Below are 20737 nucleotides of genomic sequence, written 5' to 3'. Positions count from 1 at the left end.
GTCTTCGACGTCCATGACGTCTGGCGGGGATTCAAATTCCGCGTCGCGCGGTACCAGAATTTGTCTCATAGACGAAACGAAGAGGTCGTTTATGTCTGTAAGCAGTTCATATCATGTCTTAATATTTTAGTAAAGATATGGGTAAAAGAAACAAAAACACAAGATACCACACTGTGGAGATGTAAACTGTATAAGCTGCATTCAGATGTCAGAGCCTCGTTTTTTAAATAGCATTTCTGTTAAACCTACTGTGCAACTAGGTTTTGCTCGATACGCTTTTGTCTTGAATTGGGTTGAGGAATTGCACGCCGACCGCCAAGTGCCGCATTTTTTCTTCACCCTCGATAGGGTGCTATTTAAAAAAACGCACTCTGTTCATAACTTCGAAATAACAATGATACAAAAACAGTAGTTACGCTGATTCAAGTCTTTCTGGTAGCTAAAGAAGATTTTCTTCAGACATTTTTTGTTTACGGTGGGCACATAAAGTTATTCAGGGTTGTCAGGATAAATGCACCATGTATATGTAACGTGCTGATTCCAGAATTGTTATGTACTTCAGTACTGATGTTGTAACAAAGTTCTCAAGTTTCGGTGCTTTACGTCCCCTCAACCAAATGCAACGTTGGGAATTTGTCTGTAATTTTGTTGTGGCAGTCAGATTTTTTCTTATGTACAGGCTGGAGCAAATAAAAGTGGCCCATTCGAATGGATACGACTGGACGTGAAATCATTCATATAACCACACCCCGAGACCTACAGTTACTTCCAACAGGGTGGAACAACTGCCCATACAGCCCGACGAACCCTGGAGCACATTTATACAATCTTCACCCCTGACAGAGCTGTAGGCAGAGGTCAGTCTGATTGCGGCCCTAGCTGGCCACCCAGGTCACCTGATCTGTCAGTGTGCGATTGCTTTCTGTAGGGAGTTCTCAACTCTAAGGTGTATCGCAACAACCCTCATAGTCTTTAAGAACTGCAGCAGAACATTTTGAGATGAGATTGCAGCAATTTCAGGAGTCCAGCTTTGACCCGCCTGCAGCAACTTTCTGACCAGGACCCAAAAATGCCAAGAGATGAATGGTGATCAAATTCAACACCTGCTATTGTCAGGATAGTTCTGTATCTCCTTTCTTCTGCTGTGTTTCTTTGTATCGTGGGACTCTTTCTTAAGGCCAATTTTATTTGCCCCACCTTGTAGTAAGCTATCAACTGGGAAACAATCATGGAGGAGATGCAGTGTGTGTACTTGTATATATAAATGTGGTGTGTATTTGGGAGGCGAGCTCACACGTACATGCACAGTGGACACTATGATAGGTGGACAACCTTCAGGAACGCCATTTTCAGAATGTATAAGAACTAGGGCTCCCCTATTCCGCACCTCATATGGAGTTAATGCAGCGATTTAGACTTCAGAATGCTAATTATTCTGTCTCCCACATAAATGTTCACAGATGATGATCAATTTTAAGATGCTAGTTAATTTAAGAGACGGAATACGTTGAGGGCTAGGAAATGAAGAGCGAGAATGAAGTGCTATTATTGCAAAAAGTGTAAGACAGGAATGCAGCCTTTCTCCCTCACTGTTCAATCTGTGTTTCAAAGAACCAACTATGGAAATAACAGGATAGGTTCAGGAGTGGGATTACAATTCAGTGTCAAGGAATATCAGCGATATGATTCACTGACGACATTGCTACCCTTAATGCAAGTGGGGAAGAATTGTAAGATATTTCGAATTGAATGCACAATCTAATGATTGGATTGAGAGGAAACGGAAATGGAAGGTGAAAGTAATTAGGAGTAGCAGAAATGAGATTAGTGAGAAACTTAGCATCAAAATTGGAGAACACACAGTGGAGAAAATGAAGGAACCCGCTACATTGGAAGCAAACAAACGCACAACGGATGAACCAAGGATGACATAGAAAGCACACTAGCACTGAGAAAGGGAGTATTCCCGGGAGAAAGAAGTCTACTTGTATAAAACATCGGACTTAATTTGAGGAAGAAGGTTGTGATAATGTACAACTGGAGCCCAGCATGGTATGGAAGTTAATCATGGAATATGGGGAAACCGGAAAAGAAGGAAATCGAAACATTTGAGACGCGGTGCTATTAAAGAATGTTGAAAATTAAGTGGATTGAGAAGGATGAGGAAGATCTTCCCAGAATCTGAGAGGAGAGAAATATGTGGAAAACACTGAAACGAAGAAAGGACAGGGTGATAGGAGACGTGTTAAGACATCAGGGAATAACTTCTATGGTAGAAACGGGAATGAAGAGGGTAAAAACAGCAGGAGTAATCAGAGATTGGATGAAATGCAACAAATGACTGAGAACGTTATGAATAAGCACTGATCTGAGATGAAGAAGATGGCACAGGAGATGGAGGCGTGGCGGGCTGCATCAGACCAGAAGACTGATGAGCAACCCGTCCGCCCTCCACCTCATCGAAAAAAAAGGCTGTTCGAGTCCACATGCAATTTCCGTAAGAGCAGACAACAGTTTGAGAACTGTTGGGCAAAGTACCGACTGCTGTCTGCAAAAAGGGCTGGTTCCAACATGAAGCAGGGTTGACACACAAGCACGGTTAAACTGCAACTTTAGGGAACATTGAATAGATCGAGCAGCACCTGTTGTAACCTGAGTCGTATATGCGTGTAAATAAAAGGTGTGTACAAATATTGTTGTTCATTTTCACAACCTTAACCAGCATCTCATGTGCATAACTCACACACGAGGAAATAAAATGAGTATATTCTCAAGAAAGAGAATAAAATACCGTATGTGTGTGTGTGTGTGTGTGTGTGTGTGTGTGTGTGTGTGCCTCGGACAATCTACACGCAGAAGTTGTGTAGACTGTCCCTCGATACTCGTCAAAGAACTTCTGAAATACACTGTATAATCAGTTTCTTGTGTGGCTGGTGCAGAACTGATTCAAGTATCTACTTAAAAGACTCCTTACATGTTCCACAAATATCTTTTTAATTCGTGTCCCGCCTCACAAATTTAACATTTTCATGAGACGAGGATGAGAAATTCACTGTTTTATTTTATTCGATTTTGCTTTATAATATAAGCTGGTGGATGATTTTGCTGTTATGTGAAATACGAGTTATTAGGATTAGAACTGAAGATGTGTATGAATAACTGTCCTGACAAGCTGTTACATTAATATAATAAATTTTTCATTCACTTCAAATACCCCGTTTGACCAATTACGTAATTATCATGGATAGAACGTTCCTCTTTCAGAGGTGGTACGTTTTACGCGTGAATCAGTTAATGTACTTAAAGTGCATCTGTTTTAGCGTATTTTTGAAAAATGCACCTACGAATATGATTATTTTCTTCAGTGTTATACACATTACGACTGTGTTCAGCTGTCAAACGAAAAACTGCATCCTGATGAGAATGGTCTGAACAGTTGAGAATGAAATACTGTCAAAAATGTGCATCCAACAAACGCACTCACTTAGATTTGTACTTGATGGCGGTAGCTATTCCCATGCTACACATGAATGTCACGTATTACATACACTTAATAATGTAGGCCTGCTACGAATTACACATCATTCTGGTGTGTCGTTCAAAGAGGTATGCCATCTTAGGATATACTTCTGATTCAACGGGTTTTCTGGACAATTGGTTAACTGCGTATCTGCTGGACACAGGAACAGTCATTAGTATAGTATGCTCTGGAGATGAAAACACGCAGTATTGCTTCGAGAGTAGGAAAATTTCTCAGAAGCTTTTGTAAAATCGGTTATCCAACTTTCTGTTGGAGGAGTAGTACTTTTAAACTCAACAATGGAACAACTTTATTTAAATGGCGATTATAAGCAATTATGTTTACACACAGAAAAATACGTATTTCTCAGATAAATAATATCAACCAAATCTATTTTGATGTCTTATGCTTAACTTAACGAAAATACTTAAAAGGTCTATATACCAGTGTTAGGTATTATAAATACCTGCATTGGTTATTTTACTCATAAATCCGGCATAGTTACTTTTACTTATGGTGTCTTTCAAGCACAAATAATATGTAAAAAATTTAAAAATCGAAATATATTACGTGAAATTCAAGAGTAAATGTTATCTTACTCTGCGTTTGCTTCAGTCTTTCGAGGTCAGTATCACCAGCCATGAAAGGAACCAGATTGTAGCGGCCTTCGGCGACGAGGGTCCACGGTTGTTCCGTCAAAAATGCGCCATCGTGTTCCGGTTCGGCAGTGGGTGTCCAGACACAAGAGAACAAACTTAGGCTATCCTGTCACAATAAATTCGCGGATTATAACTCTTTTCTTAACTATAAGTTATGAATTCCACATTTAGCCAACAACAGAGACTTCTAAACACAATTTATTCGTATATAACTGCACATTCTAATATTGTACTGTTATTATGATTACCTTTGATAACATTCACTGTGTTAATCAAATCACTTATGACAATGACAAAACGAATCATTATATCTCTTAATTAGTATAGGAAATCAATAGAAAAGGCAGTGAGACGATGTACTCTGGGGATAGACACACTGATTACGGATGTCCATATTCGAGGTTATAGAGATATAAATCATCATAATTATTGATACACTTTACTTTATACCATCACTGGCTGAATACCTCATGTTGCCCAGGTAGGTTTTTATTTCAATCTCCTTTTAGTCCATCTCCTCCTCACCCCTGTCTCTGATCACCTCCTCCTTATGCCTCTCTCTGTCCATCTCTCCCTCCTTTCTTTCTCTGTCCATCTGTATCATTGCCTCCCTCTGTACATTTCCTCCTTTTTCCCTTCCCCACTCCAGTTTCTTCCCCACTCTCTCCTCCACCTCGCTCTCTCTGTCCATCACTTCGTCCCTCCTGTCTCTGTCCATCTCCTCTTTCTCTGTCCATCTGCTCCTCCCACCCCCCTTGAGCCAACTGCTCCTTTCCTCTCTGTACACGCCCTCCTCCACCCTCTATTTCCTCCTCAACCCCTCGAAGCCCATCTCCTCCTTCCCTTTCTCTCTGTCCATCTCCTCCTACCTCTTCCTTGTCCATTTCCTACCTTCCTCCCTCTCTGTCCTTCTCCCACTCTTTCCTTTGTCTATCCATCTCCTCCATCGTCTCTCTCTGCCCATTTCCTCGTTTTCCCTTTCTTTGGCAATTTCCTCCTCCCCTCTCTCCATCCATCTTCTTCTCACCTCTTTGTACACCTCTTCTTTCTCCCTCTCTCTGTCTGTCTTTCCAACTTTCCTTTCTGTTTCTATCTGTTCCTCTACCCTCTCTCTATTCATGTCTTCATCTTCCCTTTCTGTACAATTCCCTCTTACCTAGGCTCTGTCCATCCCCTCCTATTTCCTATTTATGTCCATTTCATTCTTCCCTGTGTCTGTCTATTCATCTCCTTCTACCTCCTTCTCTCACCACATTATCACCCGTAACCCAAACGGTGGCTGTCGGTTCTTACGTCCACAGTATTTCTTTCCAGATAGTAACTAGTATGTGCACCGAGATCGGTTGACTTCGATCCAGGGTTTTAGGAGGAGTTTTTACGCGTGACTTCACCCGTGTACACACATATCACATACACCGAGATGACAGAAAGTCGTGGGACACTTCTAATATCTTGTCGGACTCATTTTGCCCGGCGCGGTATAGCAGGTCGTCGTGACATGGACTCAACAAGTCGTTGGAAGTCCACTGCATAAATACTGAGCCATGCTGCCTCTATAACCATCCATAATTGCGAAAGTGTTCACGGTGCAGGATGTTGTACACAAACCGACCACTCGATTATATCCCATAAATGTTGTTTGGCATTGATGCTGGGCGATGTAGAAGTCAAAATCATTCGCTCGAATTGTTCACAATGTTCTTCAAACCAAATGCGAACAATTATGGCCCGGTGACATGGCGCATTATCATCTACAAAAATTTCACAGTTTCTTGGGAACATCAAGTCCTTGACCGGCTGCAAATGGTCTCCAAGTAGCAAAGCATAACAATTTCCAGTCCATGATCCGTTCAGTTGGGCCAGAGAACCCAGTCCATTCCATGCGACTGAGGTATATTATGGCGCCACCATCGGCTTGCACAGTGCCATGTTGACAACTTTTGTCCGTGCCTTCGTATGGTCTGCCCGACAGATTTTACCAACTGCGATCGGCAGCCATACGAACAGCCGAGGTTTTTCAGAAGTCTAGGGTCCAACAGAAACGGTCACGAGGCCAGGAGAGAGAAAGTCGTGCTGTTACAAAGGCACTAGTGTCGGTCGTTTGCTGGCATAACGCATTAATGACATATTTCGCCTCACTGTCTTAACGGATACGTTCGTGGTACGCCCCACAATAATTTATGTGGTTATTTCACGCAGTGTTGCTTGTCTGTTACCACTGACAAATCTACGCAAAACCTCGCTGATGTCGGTCGTTAAGTGAAGACCATCGGCCACTGAGTTGTCCTGGGTGAGAGGTAATCACTTAAGTATGGCATTCTCGGCACATTCTTCACACTGCGCACGTCGTAATACTGTATTCCCTAATTATTTCCGAAATGGAATGTCCCAGCCATCTAATTCGGCGATCACTGTGTTAATTCCCGTTGTTCGGCCGCAATCCGGTCGGAAATATTTTTACATAAATCACACGAGTACAAATGACAGATCCGCCAATGCACTGCCCTTTTATACTATGTGTATGTGATACTAACGCTTTCTGTGCATATGAATGTCGCTATCCCGTAACTTTCGTCACCTCAGTGAATAATTCACATACATTTAATATATTTCACACATATCTGTACACTTAGTTCACCTTTATCCTTAGCGAATTCCGCCCAAGTCTCGTTTTCACACAGCTTAATGTTTATGACGTCATATCTTCTGGTCTACGCGGGTTACAATGATATTATTTTTTAGATTTAGTCAGCGTAATATGTGAATACTGCCTATGGAATGTGTGGCTAAACAAGTTAATAACAACGAATTAATAATTTTAAGCGCCACTTATGATCTGGCTGTTTCTGACGGATCTTTGTGTCGTACACTGATATAATTTTGCAGGTAGATTCAGTGGTATGTGTAAATACTATGTGGAAAATGTTTGTGAATGTAGTCAATCGCAAAGAAGTAATCAATTAAAATGTCACGCCTGATGGAGAAGTGGCAGTTTTACAGCATGAACAGCAAAATGTAATTAACGATAAACTTTTTTCCTTCCATTATTTCTTTTTTTGGGGGGACGGGGGTGGGGGTTGTCAGCGAGAAAAAGTTTCGTAATTGTTTGAAATTAAACGTAAAACTTGTTACAAGTCACGTAGTGCTCTTATTCTCAAATACCGGATGAATGAAGTCTGGGTGTTCGTGCGTCACGGGCTACACTTCTGTTTCACTTTCGATAGGTAGGTGGTTCGTACCGCCATAGCGATTCTTTCCAGACTGTAAGTGATATGTGTATCAAGTTCGCTGAAATCACTCGATCGGTTTAGGAAGAGATGTGAAACATACTTACATACATAGATATATTTATATAGTATGTACGTATTCTTCCCAAAATCAGATCTGCAGTTGCCTCCAGAGGAGAAACAAAATAGTTGACAGATATCGTTTCAGAGACTGAGAACTGGTTCGGTTGGGCAAGCTTGGTGAATGTGTCCTATGAACTAACGAGGCGAGCGGGTCATGAACCGTACTATCACGTTGTTTGCAAACGCGTAGGTGCTCGTGACTGGCTCGTATGCTCTGTGGTGACGGCATCACTACGTGTTCATAACTTGAGAACTTTCGAGAGTAATGTGATACACAGAATGGTCAGTCAAGGCTCTGGGCATCAGTTTGTTATTAGAGTTATCAGATTGAAAATAGCTGATTTTGGCACTTAACTGGCATACAGAAATTCATTTAATTTGACCCATTACTATGCTTCTCAACAAAACCTCTCGATGTGCAAATGCCAACGATTACCGAGTAATTTATTAAATTAGTATTATTACCATCTGAAGGACAGGGGAGCATGATTTTATTTTCTTATTTCCGTTGTTCATATTTCATTATTTTGCTAGTGCAGCTTTTCGCCACCTGCAGCATAATTGGACACAGTCAGTACTTAGTCTAATAGCCTGGGCTGGGGAGAGATGCAGCACTTGGGGTGAGGTTTGTAGCACATTTAGTGCCTGTGGAATCGCCTGAGTGTTGCACATTTTGATGCACATGGTGTGGCTAGTTGGCTTGTACTCGAGGCTGTATGGCCTATAGTGGCGCGTTCACGATCTTTGGGCGTAAGGCGAATGTGTACACTGGTGGACATGGTATTTCATGTGAGCTCCATTATTAATCCGGTATGAAATAAATAACGGAAACAGCTGAAAGTTCGTGAAGACTTGTCAGTGGGCTCTCTTTGCGTTCCACCTCATCGTTCTCGGAGATGAATGTTTAATGCTAACACCTGAGATACTCTGCAGGCTATTTCTGCCACCCCTACTAAGCAGAAATATTTTCCTAACTTTCTTAACATTCTTTGTAGTTAATAGTTGCAACCATTATTGTTATAACAGCCTTTGTTGACATTCTCCTGCGATATCCTAATCAAAAAGTTGGATCTTTCAATTACTAGGTAACGCTGAATACTACCTCGATATAATGTTCTGGGTTTAAACCTATCTCTTCCGTCTTTCAGTTAATTTTCGATAAATAGTGTTGACTAAATTATTAATTTTATAGGTGTGCGATAATTTCAACATTACGAAAACAAACACAGTCGGCTTAGTAAAAATTCATTCCATATAAGCCGAGATTACTGAATGAAATGATAGTTACACAATAAAATATAGTACAAGCATAAAAATGTTACCTTACTTCACCACTAGAATTGACTTACACTTCAGTCTGTTTATTGTAGTATTCTAAATATTCAAAATTTCTTACATATTTACCTGTCTTCATAGCGAAATTGATAAAGACACATTGCTAGCTGCAAGAAAGTTACCGTTTGTTCCCGATAAAATGCGCCTGACAGTGATCAGGAACAGTAATGAGACATCCTGATGACGTGAATTTGAAGCAGTAATTCGGAAAGTATAGATAAAATTTATTTCTATGTATGTCATTTCTGTTCTTTCGGACATGTCCGAAAGAAGGGACACCTTTCTGATCCAGCAACCACTATGAATAAAGACATAAAAAGTTTCAACCGCAATTACCACACTTCCTCTTGTATATTGTTTACCGAAATTAATTTCATCAACACATTTTTCAGTAGAAATTCGTAAATGCCGAGGACGTATTTTCCTTTTAGCTCTTAAGGTACAACAACTTTTGATAAATTAAATTTTGGAAATTTGTGGTGAGGTCTTATGGGACCAAACTGCTGAGGTCTTCAAAATGGCTCTGAGCACTATGGGACTTAACATCTGAGGTCATCAGTCCCCTAGAACTTAGAACTACTTAAACCTAACTAACCTAAGGACATCACACACATCCATGCCCGAGGTAGGATTCGAACCTGCGGCCGAAGCGGTTCCAAACTGAAGCGCCTACAGCCGCTCGGCCACATCGGCCGGATGCTGAGGTCTTCGGTCCCTAAGCTTAAACACTACTTAATCTAACTTAAATTAACTTTCGTCAAGGACAACACACACACACCCATGCCCGAGGGAGGACTCGAACCTCCGACGGTGGGAGCCGCGTGGACCTTGACAAGGCGCCACAGACCGCTCGGCTACAATGAGCGGCTGATAGATTGAAGACGGTATTTAAAAGACAGTACATACCTCTTCCGATAGGGCAACAGTGATGTTCTTCACTAATGTACTCGCTTTTACGGTTTTTAAGAAATTCAGGAGATCAGTGGAAGTTTTACCAGTATATCCCAGATATTTGGCAAACCGTAATGCCCTGTCTGTAGCATTCTTTGTGAACGCCCAAGCGTTTGATGCTGATCCACTCATCGCTATGGCGCTCTTGAAAAGACCTAATAAGGAATGAAAATTTCAATTAATAACAGTAACCAGACAATGCATATATACAGATGCTGTAGCACTGAAGCGAAGCACATACTTCAATGCTAAGCCACTCAGTCTTTAAACCGTTCACTTAAGTTGAGAGGGGACAAGGAGGAAAGATAAAATTTTCAGTTCAAGAGAAGCAAAGGTTGTCCTCCGGTTCTTAGAAGAGAGATACGGTGTGCATTTTTGGCATCATTTCTAGATTCATCAAGATCTATATCTCCTGCATTAGAACTAATGATTTCGCAGAATGAAATTGCTCGTTCACAAAAAAGTAAACGTAATTAGTTATGTACAGTCTTCAGTAAAAGGTACGAAGAAATCCATCTGCACACTTCAACCTGGTAGGGAGTAAAAAAGGAACCCCTTCTGCGTATTCCGCAGGCGATTTGGTGAGACTACAGAATAACTGAATATGGATGGTCGAACTGGAATTACATACAAACACAGTCATTCTGAATGCGAGTACAGTTTAATCATTCTGCCTCCACGTCTTTCCTGACGATATCAAAATTCATGTCAGTGCTATATGCAGGATGTTCAGAAACAGTCTGAAACGCTTGTAAGGGAGTTGCAAAGTAGGTTCCACTGAGAAATAAATGTTAAGAAGAAAAGTTCGATACGTCGCGTCGTTACGACTTAACTAGCATCGACATTAACAAATCGGATCGTTGCGTGCGCAAATTAAAGCACTTGCGCGCGATAAAAAATTGATAATGCACAAACGTCTGTGGTTCTGTGAGTAGCTACTTGTTCAAATGTTCATTACCAGTTAAAATATACCTTTTTTTGGCGCTGACAGATTTAAGCTACGTGAGCAAAAGCTACGTTTGTTCGGTTTGAGGAAACCAAACAAAGAACAGGTTTGGCCACACTGTCTCTGACAGGCTGCTTAAATTATTGCTCTCAACGACTCCATTGGCTAACTTCAGTGCTAAATAAATCCGAAACGGGGCAAAGCATCGAATTTTCTTTTTAACAGTTCTTTCTCAGCACAACCAACCATGCAACACCCTTACAAGCTTTCAGACTGCTTCTGATCACCAGTTTTAAAAAGCACGGATTTATGATTCCGGGAACGAAAACTCTCATATTAATAGGTATAATCAACGTAGTCCGAAGGTCGCTATGTCGTGATACTTAATAAAGATTGGCATCATTGGCTCGCCTGTCTTTGGCAATCACTATGACATTTAAACACAGCTACATACTTTAAATGCAAACGCTGTCATAAATATAAACTGAAATACACAATAACTTAATTCCTCGGCAAATATTGACATTATATGGTAACACAGGAAAATCGTATATGCATGTGTGTATGAGTTTTCCTAATTTAAATGGTGTTAAATCCTCAGAAATGCATAGCTGAAAGATGAATAAAAGTGTCTGATAATGATTATTTGTGTATTTTAGTTGATCAAGATAATCCGGAAATTTTCCACTGTTTCACAGTTGCTACAGCGAAGCATTCTTTAATTGGATGATACATCTCCAAACTATATCCTTTCGTTTCCATATTGGACCATCCCTCATGGGTGGATAGGGAGTGTTGGACGTACGCCATAGCTATCTAGATCGTTAAACTAGATGCCGTTAGATTTCTTTCTGTCAGAGTTCGACAAAACAAAACAATGGTTGCGCGCGTGTGACTAATTCAGAAAAGACATACTCGAAAGCACGAGGCCTGCCTTCGTATGAGCGGCAGGAGGTAACTCTTTCTGCAAATGATGATGTTGTAATACTCTCCTTCAAAACCAACATGTTCCTCCACACGTCTGCGTTACACTTGACGACATATAGACAATAGTTTAAGAAACAGGAGACCTTGGCATCCTTAATTTAGTACTCATGCAGACATTATGTGTGATTATTAACTGTCATTCTAGAGACTAACATGATTTAAATATGTGACGTTCAATACACACTGACAGAAAGAAAATAATCGCAACACCAACAAGGAGTTGTGCGAAATAATAAACATTGGTAAGCACGTGTTTACATTTGAGAGTTGGTATCTGTTCGAATTTCACCGCAGTCGAATAACAGTGGTGCTAGTAGCGCACTGAGACCATGCGAATGATGTTTGCTTTAAATAGAAGCTGTAACGGTCGTGAGCGTTCGTTACCCTTACGATTGGAAGTGGTGACTTGATGTTAGTCAAGAATGCCTACAAGGCGACAAGGACGCCATTATCTGGACTTGAAGGAAGTCGTGTAATAGGGTTACGAGAATCTGAATGTTTCTTCTACGATACTACAGAAAAACTTGGCAGGAATGTAAATGATTGCTGGCAGCGGGGGGTTACGAGAATGTACGGTCGAAAGAAGACCAGCCTCTGGACGGTGACGTGGCACTACTGAGAGGGATGACCATCATGTTGGCGTACGGCTTTTGCGCATCCCACTGCATCCACAGCAGCAGTCTGAGCAACAGTTGGCTCCACAGTGACACGAAGAACTGTTCCAAGCCGCGTACTTCAGACAGCTCCAAGCTAGGCGCCCTGTAGCGTCCGTTGCACTGACCGCAAACCACCTCCATATGCGATTTCAGTGGTGTCAAACGACAGCTCACAGCTCATTGGAGGGCTGGGTAGAGGTCTGTTGTGTTTTCTGATGAAAGCTGGTTCTGCCTCGGTGCCAGTGGTGGCCGTGTGTTGGTTAGCAGGAGGCCTGTTGAGGGCCTGCAACCCCTTGTCTGCGTGCTAAACACACTGGCCGTTCACCTAGAGCTATGGTCTGGGGTGCGACTTCCAATAACAGCAGGAGCACTCTCGTGATATCCCACGCCCCGCGACTGCTGATTTGTACGTCAGCCTGGTGATTCGACCTGTTGTACTTTGGTGGTTCGACCTGTTGTACTGCCATTCATGAACAGCATTTCAGGGGGCGTCTAACATGACAACAACGATTGCCCACATACCGCTATCGTAACCCAACATGCTCTACGGAGTGCGACCTGTTGCCTTGGCTTGCTCGATCACCAGATCTGTGTCCAATCTGGTATCTCCAGTCGGGTACATATGGAATGTCATCGAACGAGAGCTCCAGCCTCTTCAAGAAACAGCATGAACTGTTTCTTTATCCATCGGTCAAGTGCAACGGGCATGGAACTCTATCCCACAAACTGACGTCCGGTACCTGTATAACGCGGTGCATGTACTTTTGCTTTCTTGCATTCTACAGTTTGACGGTTACACCTGTTATTAACGTACCAGCATATCACACTTGCAGTGGTTTATCTCGAGCTTACTTTAACCTGTGATCTTGCAATGCTGATCACTTTGTTACCCAGACAAATGTATTCCTGAGGCCGCGCGGTATTAGCCAAGAGGTCTAAGGCGCTGCAGTCATGGACTGTGCGGCTGGTCCCGGCGGAGGTTCGAGTACTCCCTCGGGCATGGGTGTGTGTGTTTGTCCTTAGGATAATTTGGGTTAAAGTAGTACGTGAGCTTAGGGACTGATGACCTTAGCAGTTAAGTTCCATAAGATTTCACACACATTTGAACATTTTTTTTTGTATTGCCGAAATTTAACTCTCTTCTCTAATTGCTTTTTGGTGTTGCGATTTTTTTTCCTTCAGTGTATTCGATTACGTCTGTTGCATTATGTAGATATTGACATTAGATCGAGCAAAACAATGGATAATATTTCTGAGGGCCCGCTTTGTTGGTTGCACATCACCTTCACGTGAAGTACGTACCAGATAACACCAAATAAAATTAAAGCTGTAAGAATTAAAAAACTAGGTGCACCATGTATCATTTATTAGTCTAACCTATATAGCAGTTAAGCGAGAGTATTTACAGTGCTGGGCTAAAGGGTGGTTGTCGGCCTGGAAGCTAATGCACGCATCACACTTACAATTAGAGCATATCTTATAACAATATATACTCTCCACGTTTCATATAAAAAAATAACACTTGCATTCGACGTTAAGTCTTCGACTACTAACGTTGTTTCCTTACGTGCTTTTAACCGGGAATATTGCAAAAATCATAATCCAGGTAATGAAGTGGTACGTTTAACATCCAGCACCACGTTGAGTAATATTAGCCCCCTATCTTCCAGCGACAAACTTATCAGATTTCTTTGCCATGAGAAAGGATTTGCGGATATTACCAGTTCGACTAGCGTTTTCTGATTGTTGATTATTAAAATTAGTGTCAAATTCCCTCAAGCGCAGAGCTACAAAGTTGCAACGAATTAGCAGACACCACTCGACTTTTAATATGTGAAGCGGTGAAATGTGTAACGTTTTTCATGTGGTCATATGTATTACACCTACGTTTAGTCATGTTAAACTTCTCTTCCGAAGGGCGTAAGTCATTTTACTGCTGACAGGGAAAACTTGCCATTAAAACAGGGAGGAAAATGTACCAGCAGTAAAATATAAAAGCAGACGAAAACAGAATTTTCCTCCGCAGCGACACCGGTGTAAATGGCGAGTAGCTGCGACTTGTTTCCAAGTATGAAAGCTCCGGCTATCCTAAATGCTTGAAAACAAAGCATAAGAAGCTATTTTGTCGCCGTATGAAGTGAAATCGAGTTCTGTCCCTTTCAAGTAAGATATATTGTACTAAAATCTCATTTAGTGCACGTTTAGTAGAACACCATGAAACTGGTCAATCTAACACGGGAAAAGGGGACGTACCTCAAACGTAGAAAGAGGGAATTATGTGCCGTATATATAAGGAAAGACACCTGATGGAATGCGGTAACTATAGAGGGATCACACTGCTTAATCTGGGACATAAAATCCCCTCTAACTTACTGTATGAACGACTCCTTCCAATAATACAGAGGGAAAAGAGGCTGTACCAATGTGTTTTTATCCTCGGTAAGTCAACTATTGACCAGATATTTCCCCTAAGACTAATTCTGGAAAATGAAAAGGAATATGGGGTCGTAACGTATCTTATTGATTTTGAAGCACAGTACGATAGTATAAACAGAGAGCAACTATCTCAAGCTCTAGGTGAATTGGGTACTCCAAAAGATCTGATAAGGATAGTAAGAATGGCAATGAGAGGAACGCAGGATAGCACAGAAACCGTAGGAAATTAGTCCAGCGCTTGGGAAATTAAAAATGGAGTACGCCAGGGTGACGTGCTGGCATGCCTTCTATTAAACGCCGCCTTGGAGGAAGTGATGAGAGAAGGAAATGTCTTGAATAGGGGAACGATTTTTCATAAATCTGTGTAGATACTGCTCTATGCGCATGATATTGATATAGTAGCAAGAACTCTGATGGCAATGGAAGAGACATTCACCGTACTTGAACAGGCCGGCAGGAATATTGGACTAAATATCAACGAACTGGGAAAGCGCACAGGGAGAAGGTCCCACCTGAAGTAACAATGGCTAGTTATACCTTTGGAAGAGTCTATCATTTCAAGTACCTGAGATTGATTATAACCAGCCTAAGTGATAGCTCCTATGAAATAAACCAGAGAATAATTGCAGCCATTAAAGCTTATTTCATATAAAAAAAGCTTCTGTCTTCAAGGTTGCTGACTAGAACCACAAAACTAACCGTCTATAAAACACTGATCAGAACAGTGCTTACATACGCCTCTGAAACCTGGGCTCTGATAGCAAAGGATGCTGAATCACTGGATGCATTCGAGAGAAGAATACTCGGGAGAATCATGGCCCAGTTTCTGAAAGGTAAAGGTAGAGGCGGTAATATAAGGGTTAGTTTACGCCGTCTACAAAGATCAGCCTGTTGAAAGAATTGTTCAAATGTATGTGAATTCCTAAGGGACCAAATTGCTGAGGTCATCTGTCCTTAGACTTACACACTACTTAAACTACCTCGTGCTAAGAACAACACGCACGCCCATTCCCGAGGGAGGACCCGAACCTCTGGCGGGAGTTGCCGCGCAATCCGTGCATGGCGCCTTAAACCGCGTGACCATTCCTCGCGGCGTTGGAAGAATTTTGAAGTCATTTAGACAGAGATGGCCTGGACACGTGCCACGGATGAATTACACAGAAATACCAAAAACCATTTCACAAGAAAAGCCAGATGGACAGAGCGGACATGGTCGACCGGAAACTAGACTGCAGGGGGGAGTCGTAGAACACTTTCGGAAGAGGAATTACAGGTATTGGAATATTCTAGCATGAGATTGGATAAATGGAAGGAGATACTTGAAGAGGATAAGAGTCGTCATGAGTTGTAGAGCCGCAGAAGAATGACAAGAAGAAACTCTCATTTAGTAGCAATTCCTACCTGGGATACCGTAATTCCGTCAGCAAAGAGAAATGAACAATAGATGACTTCCCATATTAAGATGTGTGGCCCATATTGCTGTAATAAGAGTAATTTTTCAACCCTATTTTTCGTTTGTTGCTGTTAACGTATGTTAAATACTTCCTTAACCTTACATAGCTCACTGCACGTATACGACACCAGCAATATCCTTAATCTTTTTTCACTGGCGTTGCTCGAATGTAATCACATAAACCGAGCAAAGGTAACAGTTGGCCAGAAAGATCCCCAAGAGAACATCCTACATCATTTGCTTCGACTGTTTTGTGCCAAATTTATGTATCCACATTCCTGAAATATTGTTTATTTCTGTTAATGTTGAATACATTCTTCATCAATCTCGTTTCTTATCTTCTTATGAAATTTACTTTATGCTGAGAACTTTCTCTCTAAGGTAGCACGATAACCAAGTACTAAAACGGTGGCGCCTGTCCGCCGCCACCTCCCCCCCCCCCCCCCCCCGTACTCTCTGTGACACACACACGCGCGCGCGCGCACACACACACACACACACACACACACACACACACACACACGAACATGCACAAAATATAAACTGAAGTTTATTATAAAGAACACATGAAGATGAACGATACATTTAGTTTCAAAAATATAGACCAGTTACCTTTGCTTAGTGGAGATAGAACGTGATAATGAACGGATGCACTTCCAGCGCTTTGCCCGTAGATGGTTACTTTTTGTGGATTACCTCCAAACGCCTCTATGTTCCTCTGCACCCATCGAAGTGCCTCTGCCTGGTCTTTAAGGCCCATGTTCCCAGGGACCACCTCATCGCCGGTGCTTAGGAAACCTACGATAATTTATTCTTGTGAGATAAACAGCACACTTGAACACACATTAACAAAAATAACGTAAAGGTTTTTAATAACAGTTCGAATTCTGTAATAAATGCATTTCTGCTAGCCCATTTACAGGGAATTTAGCGCGTGAAACTTTCTGGCAGATTTAAACTGTGTTTCAGACCGAGACTCAAAGTCGGGATCTTTGCCTTTTTCCGGCAGGTGATCTACCAACTGATCTACGTAAGCACGACTTACGCCCCGTTCTCACAGCTTTACTTCTACCAGTATCACGTCTCCTACCTGCCAAACTTCACAGAAGCTCTCCTGTGACCTTGCACAACTAGCATTCCTGAAGGAAAGGACATTGCGGTGACATGGCTTAGCCACAGTCTGGAGGATATTTCCAGAATGAGATTTTCACTCTGCTGTGAGGACGGGGCGTGAGTCGTGCTTGGGCAGCTCAAAAAATTGACTGAAGGTGTCAACAACGAACTTCACTGGATGTCATGCTACGACCAAATACAAGGAACAATAACGAACAAAATGCAAAAAAAAAAAAAAAAAAAAAAAAAAAAAATTATCACTTGTTTGCGAAACTCAAAGGTCCCGAGTTCGAGTCTCGGTCCGGCACATGGTTTTAATCTGTCAGGAAGTTTTGTAAGTAGGCTGTTTAGGTTTTTTTATTGGTAACGCTACCTCTGTATGAAAATCACTGGCTGTGCTGTGTGCAGTCTGTGGCTGATTTGCATTGTTGTAATACTCGCCATTGTAGTGTTAGGCAGCTGGCTGTGAACAGCGCGTAGCGTTGCGCAGTTGGAGGTGAGCCGCCAGCAGTGGTGGATGTGGGGAGAGAGATGGTGGAGTTTTGAAATTTGTCATGAACTGCTATATATATTATGACTATTAAGGTAAATACATTGTTTGTTCTCTATTAAAATCTTTCATTTGCTAACTATGCCTATCAGTAGTTAGTGCCTTCAGTAGTTTGAATCTTTTATTTAGCTGGCAGTAGTGGCGCTAGCTGTATTGCAGTAGTTCGAGTAACCAAGATTTTTGTGAGGTAAGTGATTTGTGAAACGTATAGTTTGATGTTAGTCAGGGCCATTCTGTTGTAGGGAATTTTGAAAGTCAGACTGCGTTGCGCTAAAAATATTGTGTGTCAGTTTAAGCACAGTCATGTATAAATTGTTCTAAAGGGGACGTTTCATATGTCGACCCTTAGCCGAGGATACCTCACTGGAATCTTCTGATTTTTTTCTTGTAGTTTGTGTAATTAGTGTAGCTTTTGTTAATTTGCTAGCGCGTAATTATAGAGAGAATTTCCTTTGTAGTTGTAGTTTTTCATTGTTGTACACAGTATTGGCACGCATGTAGATTTGCACCAAGTATTTCGCAGCTGCGCTTGCAATTAGCTACATATTATTTTCAGTGCTATGTTATTGTGTTCTCTTATTTTTGCTCTTCAAATTGTGCTTTTCTGAGTTGTCGTGTGAAATATTGTGACAATAACGGCGTGTGAAAAACGTAATACTAGGCTCCAAAGTAAACTGAGAAATGACAGTGAAGACGAAAGCAGTGTGTTAGCGCCACCATGTAATGAATTAACTAATGTTCAAAGTAGTAATTTGGTAATTGCGCATAGGGAAATGGAGCGGGTTGCAAATAATGGTGTACACAGTGAAACAATTAGTGAACAGGGAAGCATTATCGATCGATCGGTCGGCAACAGCTCGCCTCAGGAATCCGAAATGACAGGAAACAATCTCGCAAATACTGTAGATTCAGGTTTTGGGTCCTCACCGTTTTCTCAAATGAGTCAAGACACATTTTCTGCTTGTCAAAATGTGAATGTTGCCGGTGAAAATGCATTGCAAAAAACCATAGAGAAACAGATTCCAGACACTAATACATTATTATTGCAATTAATGCAACAAATGGAACAAAATCAGAGACAAGTGGGACAAAATCTTCAAAAGTTAGACACAGTGGAACAAAATCTTAAAAAGTTAGACACAGTAGAACAAAATCTTAAGAAGTTAGACACAGTGGAACAAAATCTTAAAAAGTTAGACACAATGGAACAAAATCTTCACACCACACTTGAACAAACACGTGAAGATTTAACTACTGAGTTACATAAAATAGAATCGAAATGTCAAAAAGTCTGTAATGACGTAAAAACACAAATTTGTGAGCATTTCCAACCTATTTTTTCGCGTCATGAAAATGCATTACAGAATCACGAAGCAGCCATAAAAGAACTGCAAACTATTGTTCATGAAAATCATGAGACCCTGCAAGCTAAAATTGACTCAGTTGCATCTACCGATTCGGTTACGCAACTTGCAAAAATTCAGGAAAACTTAAAGGACACTGTAGATACTCTGAAAATTGGTTCAGAAAGACACATGGAGGAAATTAGTTCATTATCAGAGAAAGTAGTTGAACTTTCGGATCAGCTAAATAATTTATCTACGAAGGTAGATGATAATCTGAATGACACAAAACCGGTAGTCTTTAATGACACAGAAGAGTGCGAACAAATTAGGAAATTCAAACAAAATCAGAATCAAATGAATAGGCAACACCAAAGAGAAATCCGCGAAGTACAGGATCAGCTGACACAGGTAATACAAGAATTACGTATTTCAGAGGACACTCGCGCCCCAATACGGGAAGAGGGACATAGAAATACGGAACAGCCACAAAATAATAACACAGCGCATTTCGGAAATTATGAAAGAAATTGGCAAGGTGCACCGAATTTTGAAATGGAACCGCCGAGACGACATAACAATGACCGATATGCGACTCGCCGACATGATGACTTTGACCATAAGCTGTTCATTACTACACGTAAATTCAAAACATTTAAGAATTCTGGCAACGACATTCATCCACAAGCATGGCTCCATCAATTCTCTCATTGTTTTCCTCCCAACTGGTCATTAGAGCACAGATTAGAATTTATGTGTGGCTATTTAGAGAATGAACCAGCTGTAAGAATGCGATCGGTCATTCACGATTGCCACAGCGAAGGAGAATTTTATCATGCCTTCCTCTCAGCATATTGGTCTCAAGCTACACAAGACCGAGTAAAACATAACATCATGATGATGAAACACTTTGAACAATCAGAATTTTCCAGTCTTGTCAAATATTTTGAAGACATGTTGCATAAGAATCAGTATCTTTCAAACCCATACTGCCCCTCAGAACTCATCCGAATTTGCTTAATCAAATTACCTGAACATTTACGACATATTATTTTGGCAGGACGTTGCAAAGACGACATTGAAGCTTTTCAGGGGCTCTTACAAGAACTGGAAATTGACACTGACAGTCGCGGAACGTGAAAACAGGAGCACAGCAATTACAGGTCTCATCCGTCACATTTCCGCGATGAAAGAAATAATAACTGGACGCGACAAGGCTATTCTCACAACATAAATCGTGACCAAAACAGACACCACCCGTATGACAACCGTTGGCAGAGTAGTAATCGTTACAGAGAAAGATCGCATTTCCGTAGTAATGAATATGACAGGGATTACCTGAGAAACAGACAATATGGGAACCAAAACAATTATTATCAAGGGAGGCAGAATAACTTCAGACGCAACAGTTCGGCGCACAGTTACGATTCAGGGAGAA

At 41.3% G+C, this 20737-nt stretch overlaps 1 protein-coding gene across 1 annotated transcript in view; it reads right to left on the bottom strand.

Annotated features, from left to right (window-relative positions):
- Window positions 1–20737, bottom strand: part of LOC126234593 (esterase FE4-like) — an 84861-nt gene that overhangs the window by 25803 nt on the left and 38321 nt on the right. Inside the window, exons 5-7 of the mRNA XM_049943308.1 lie at window positions 16906–17091; window positions 9771–9970; window positions 4120–4285 (exon numbers count right to left, since the gene is read on the bottom strand). Of these exons, the coding sequence (XP_049799265.1) occupies window positions 4120–4285; window positions 9771–9970; window positions 16906–17091 (552 nt within the window). The remainder of the gene's footprint in view (window positions 1–4119; window positions 4286–9770; window positions 9971–16905; window positions 17092–20737) is intronic.

Source organism: Schistocerca nitens, chromosome 2 (assembly GCF_023898315.1).
Source record: "Schistocerca nitens isolate TAMUIC-IGC-003100 chromosome 2, iqSchNite1.1, whole genome shotgun sequence".
Classification (NCBI taxonomy): Eukaryota; Metazoa; Arthropoda; class Insecta; order Orthoptera; family Acrididae; genus Schistocerca; species Schistocerca nitens.
The sequence above is the reverse complement of the archived record's forward strand: the minus strand, read 5'-3'. Positions and strand labels throughout refer to the sequence as shown.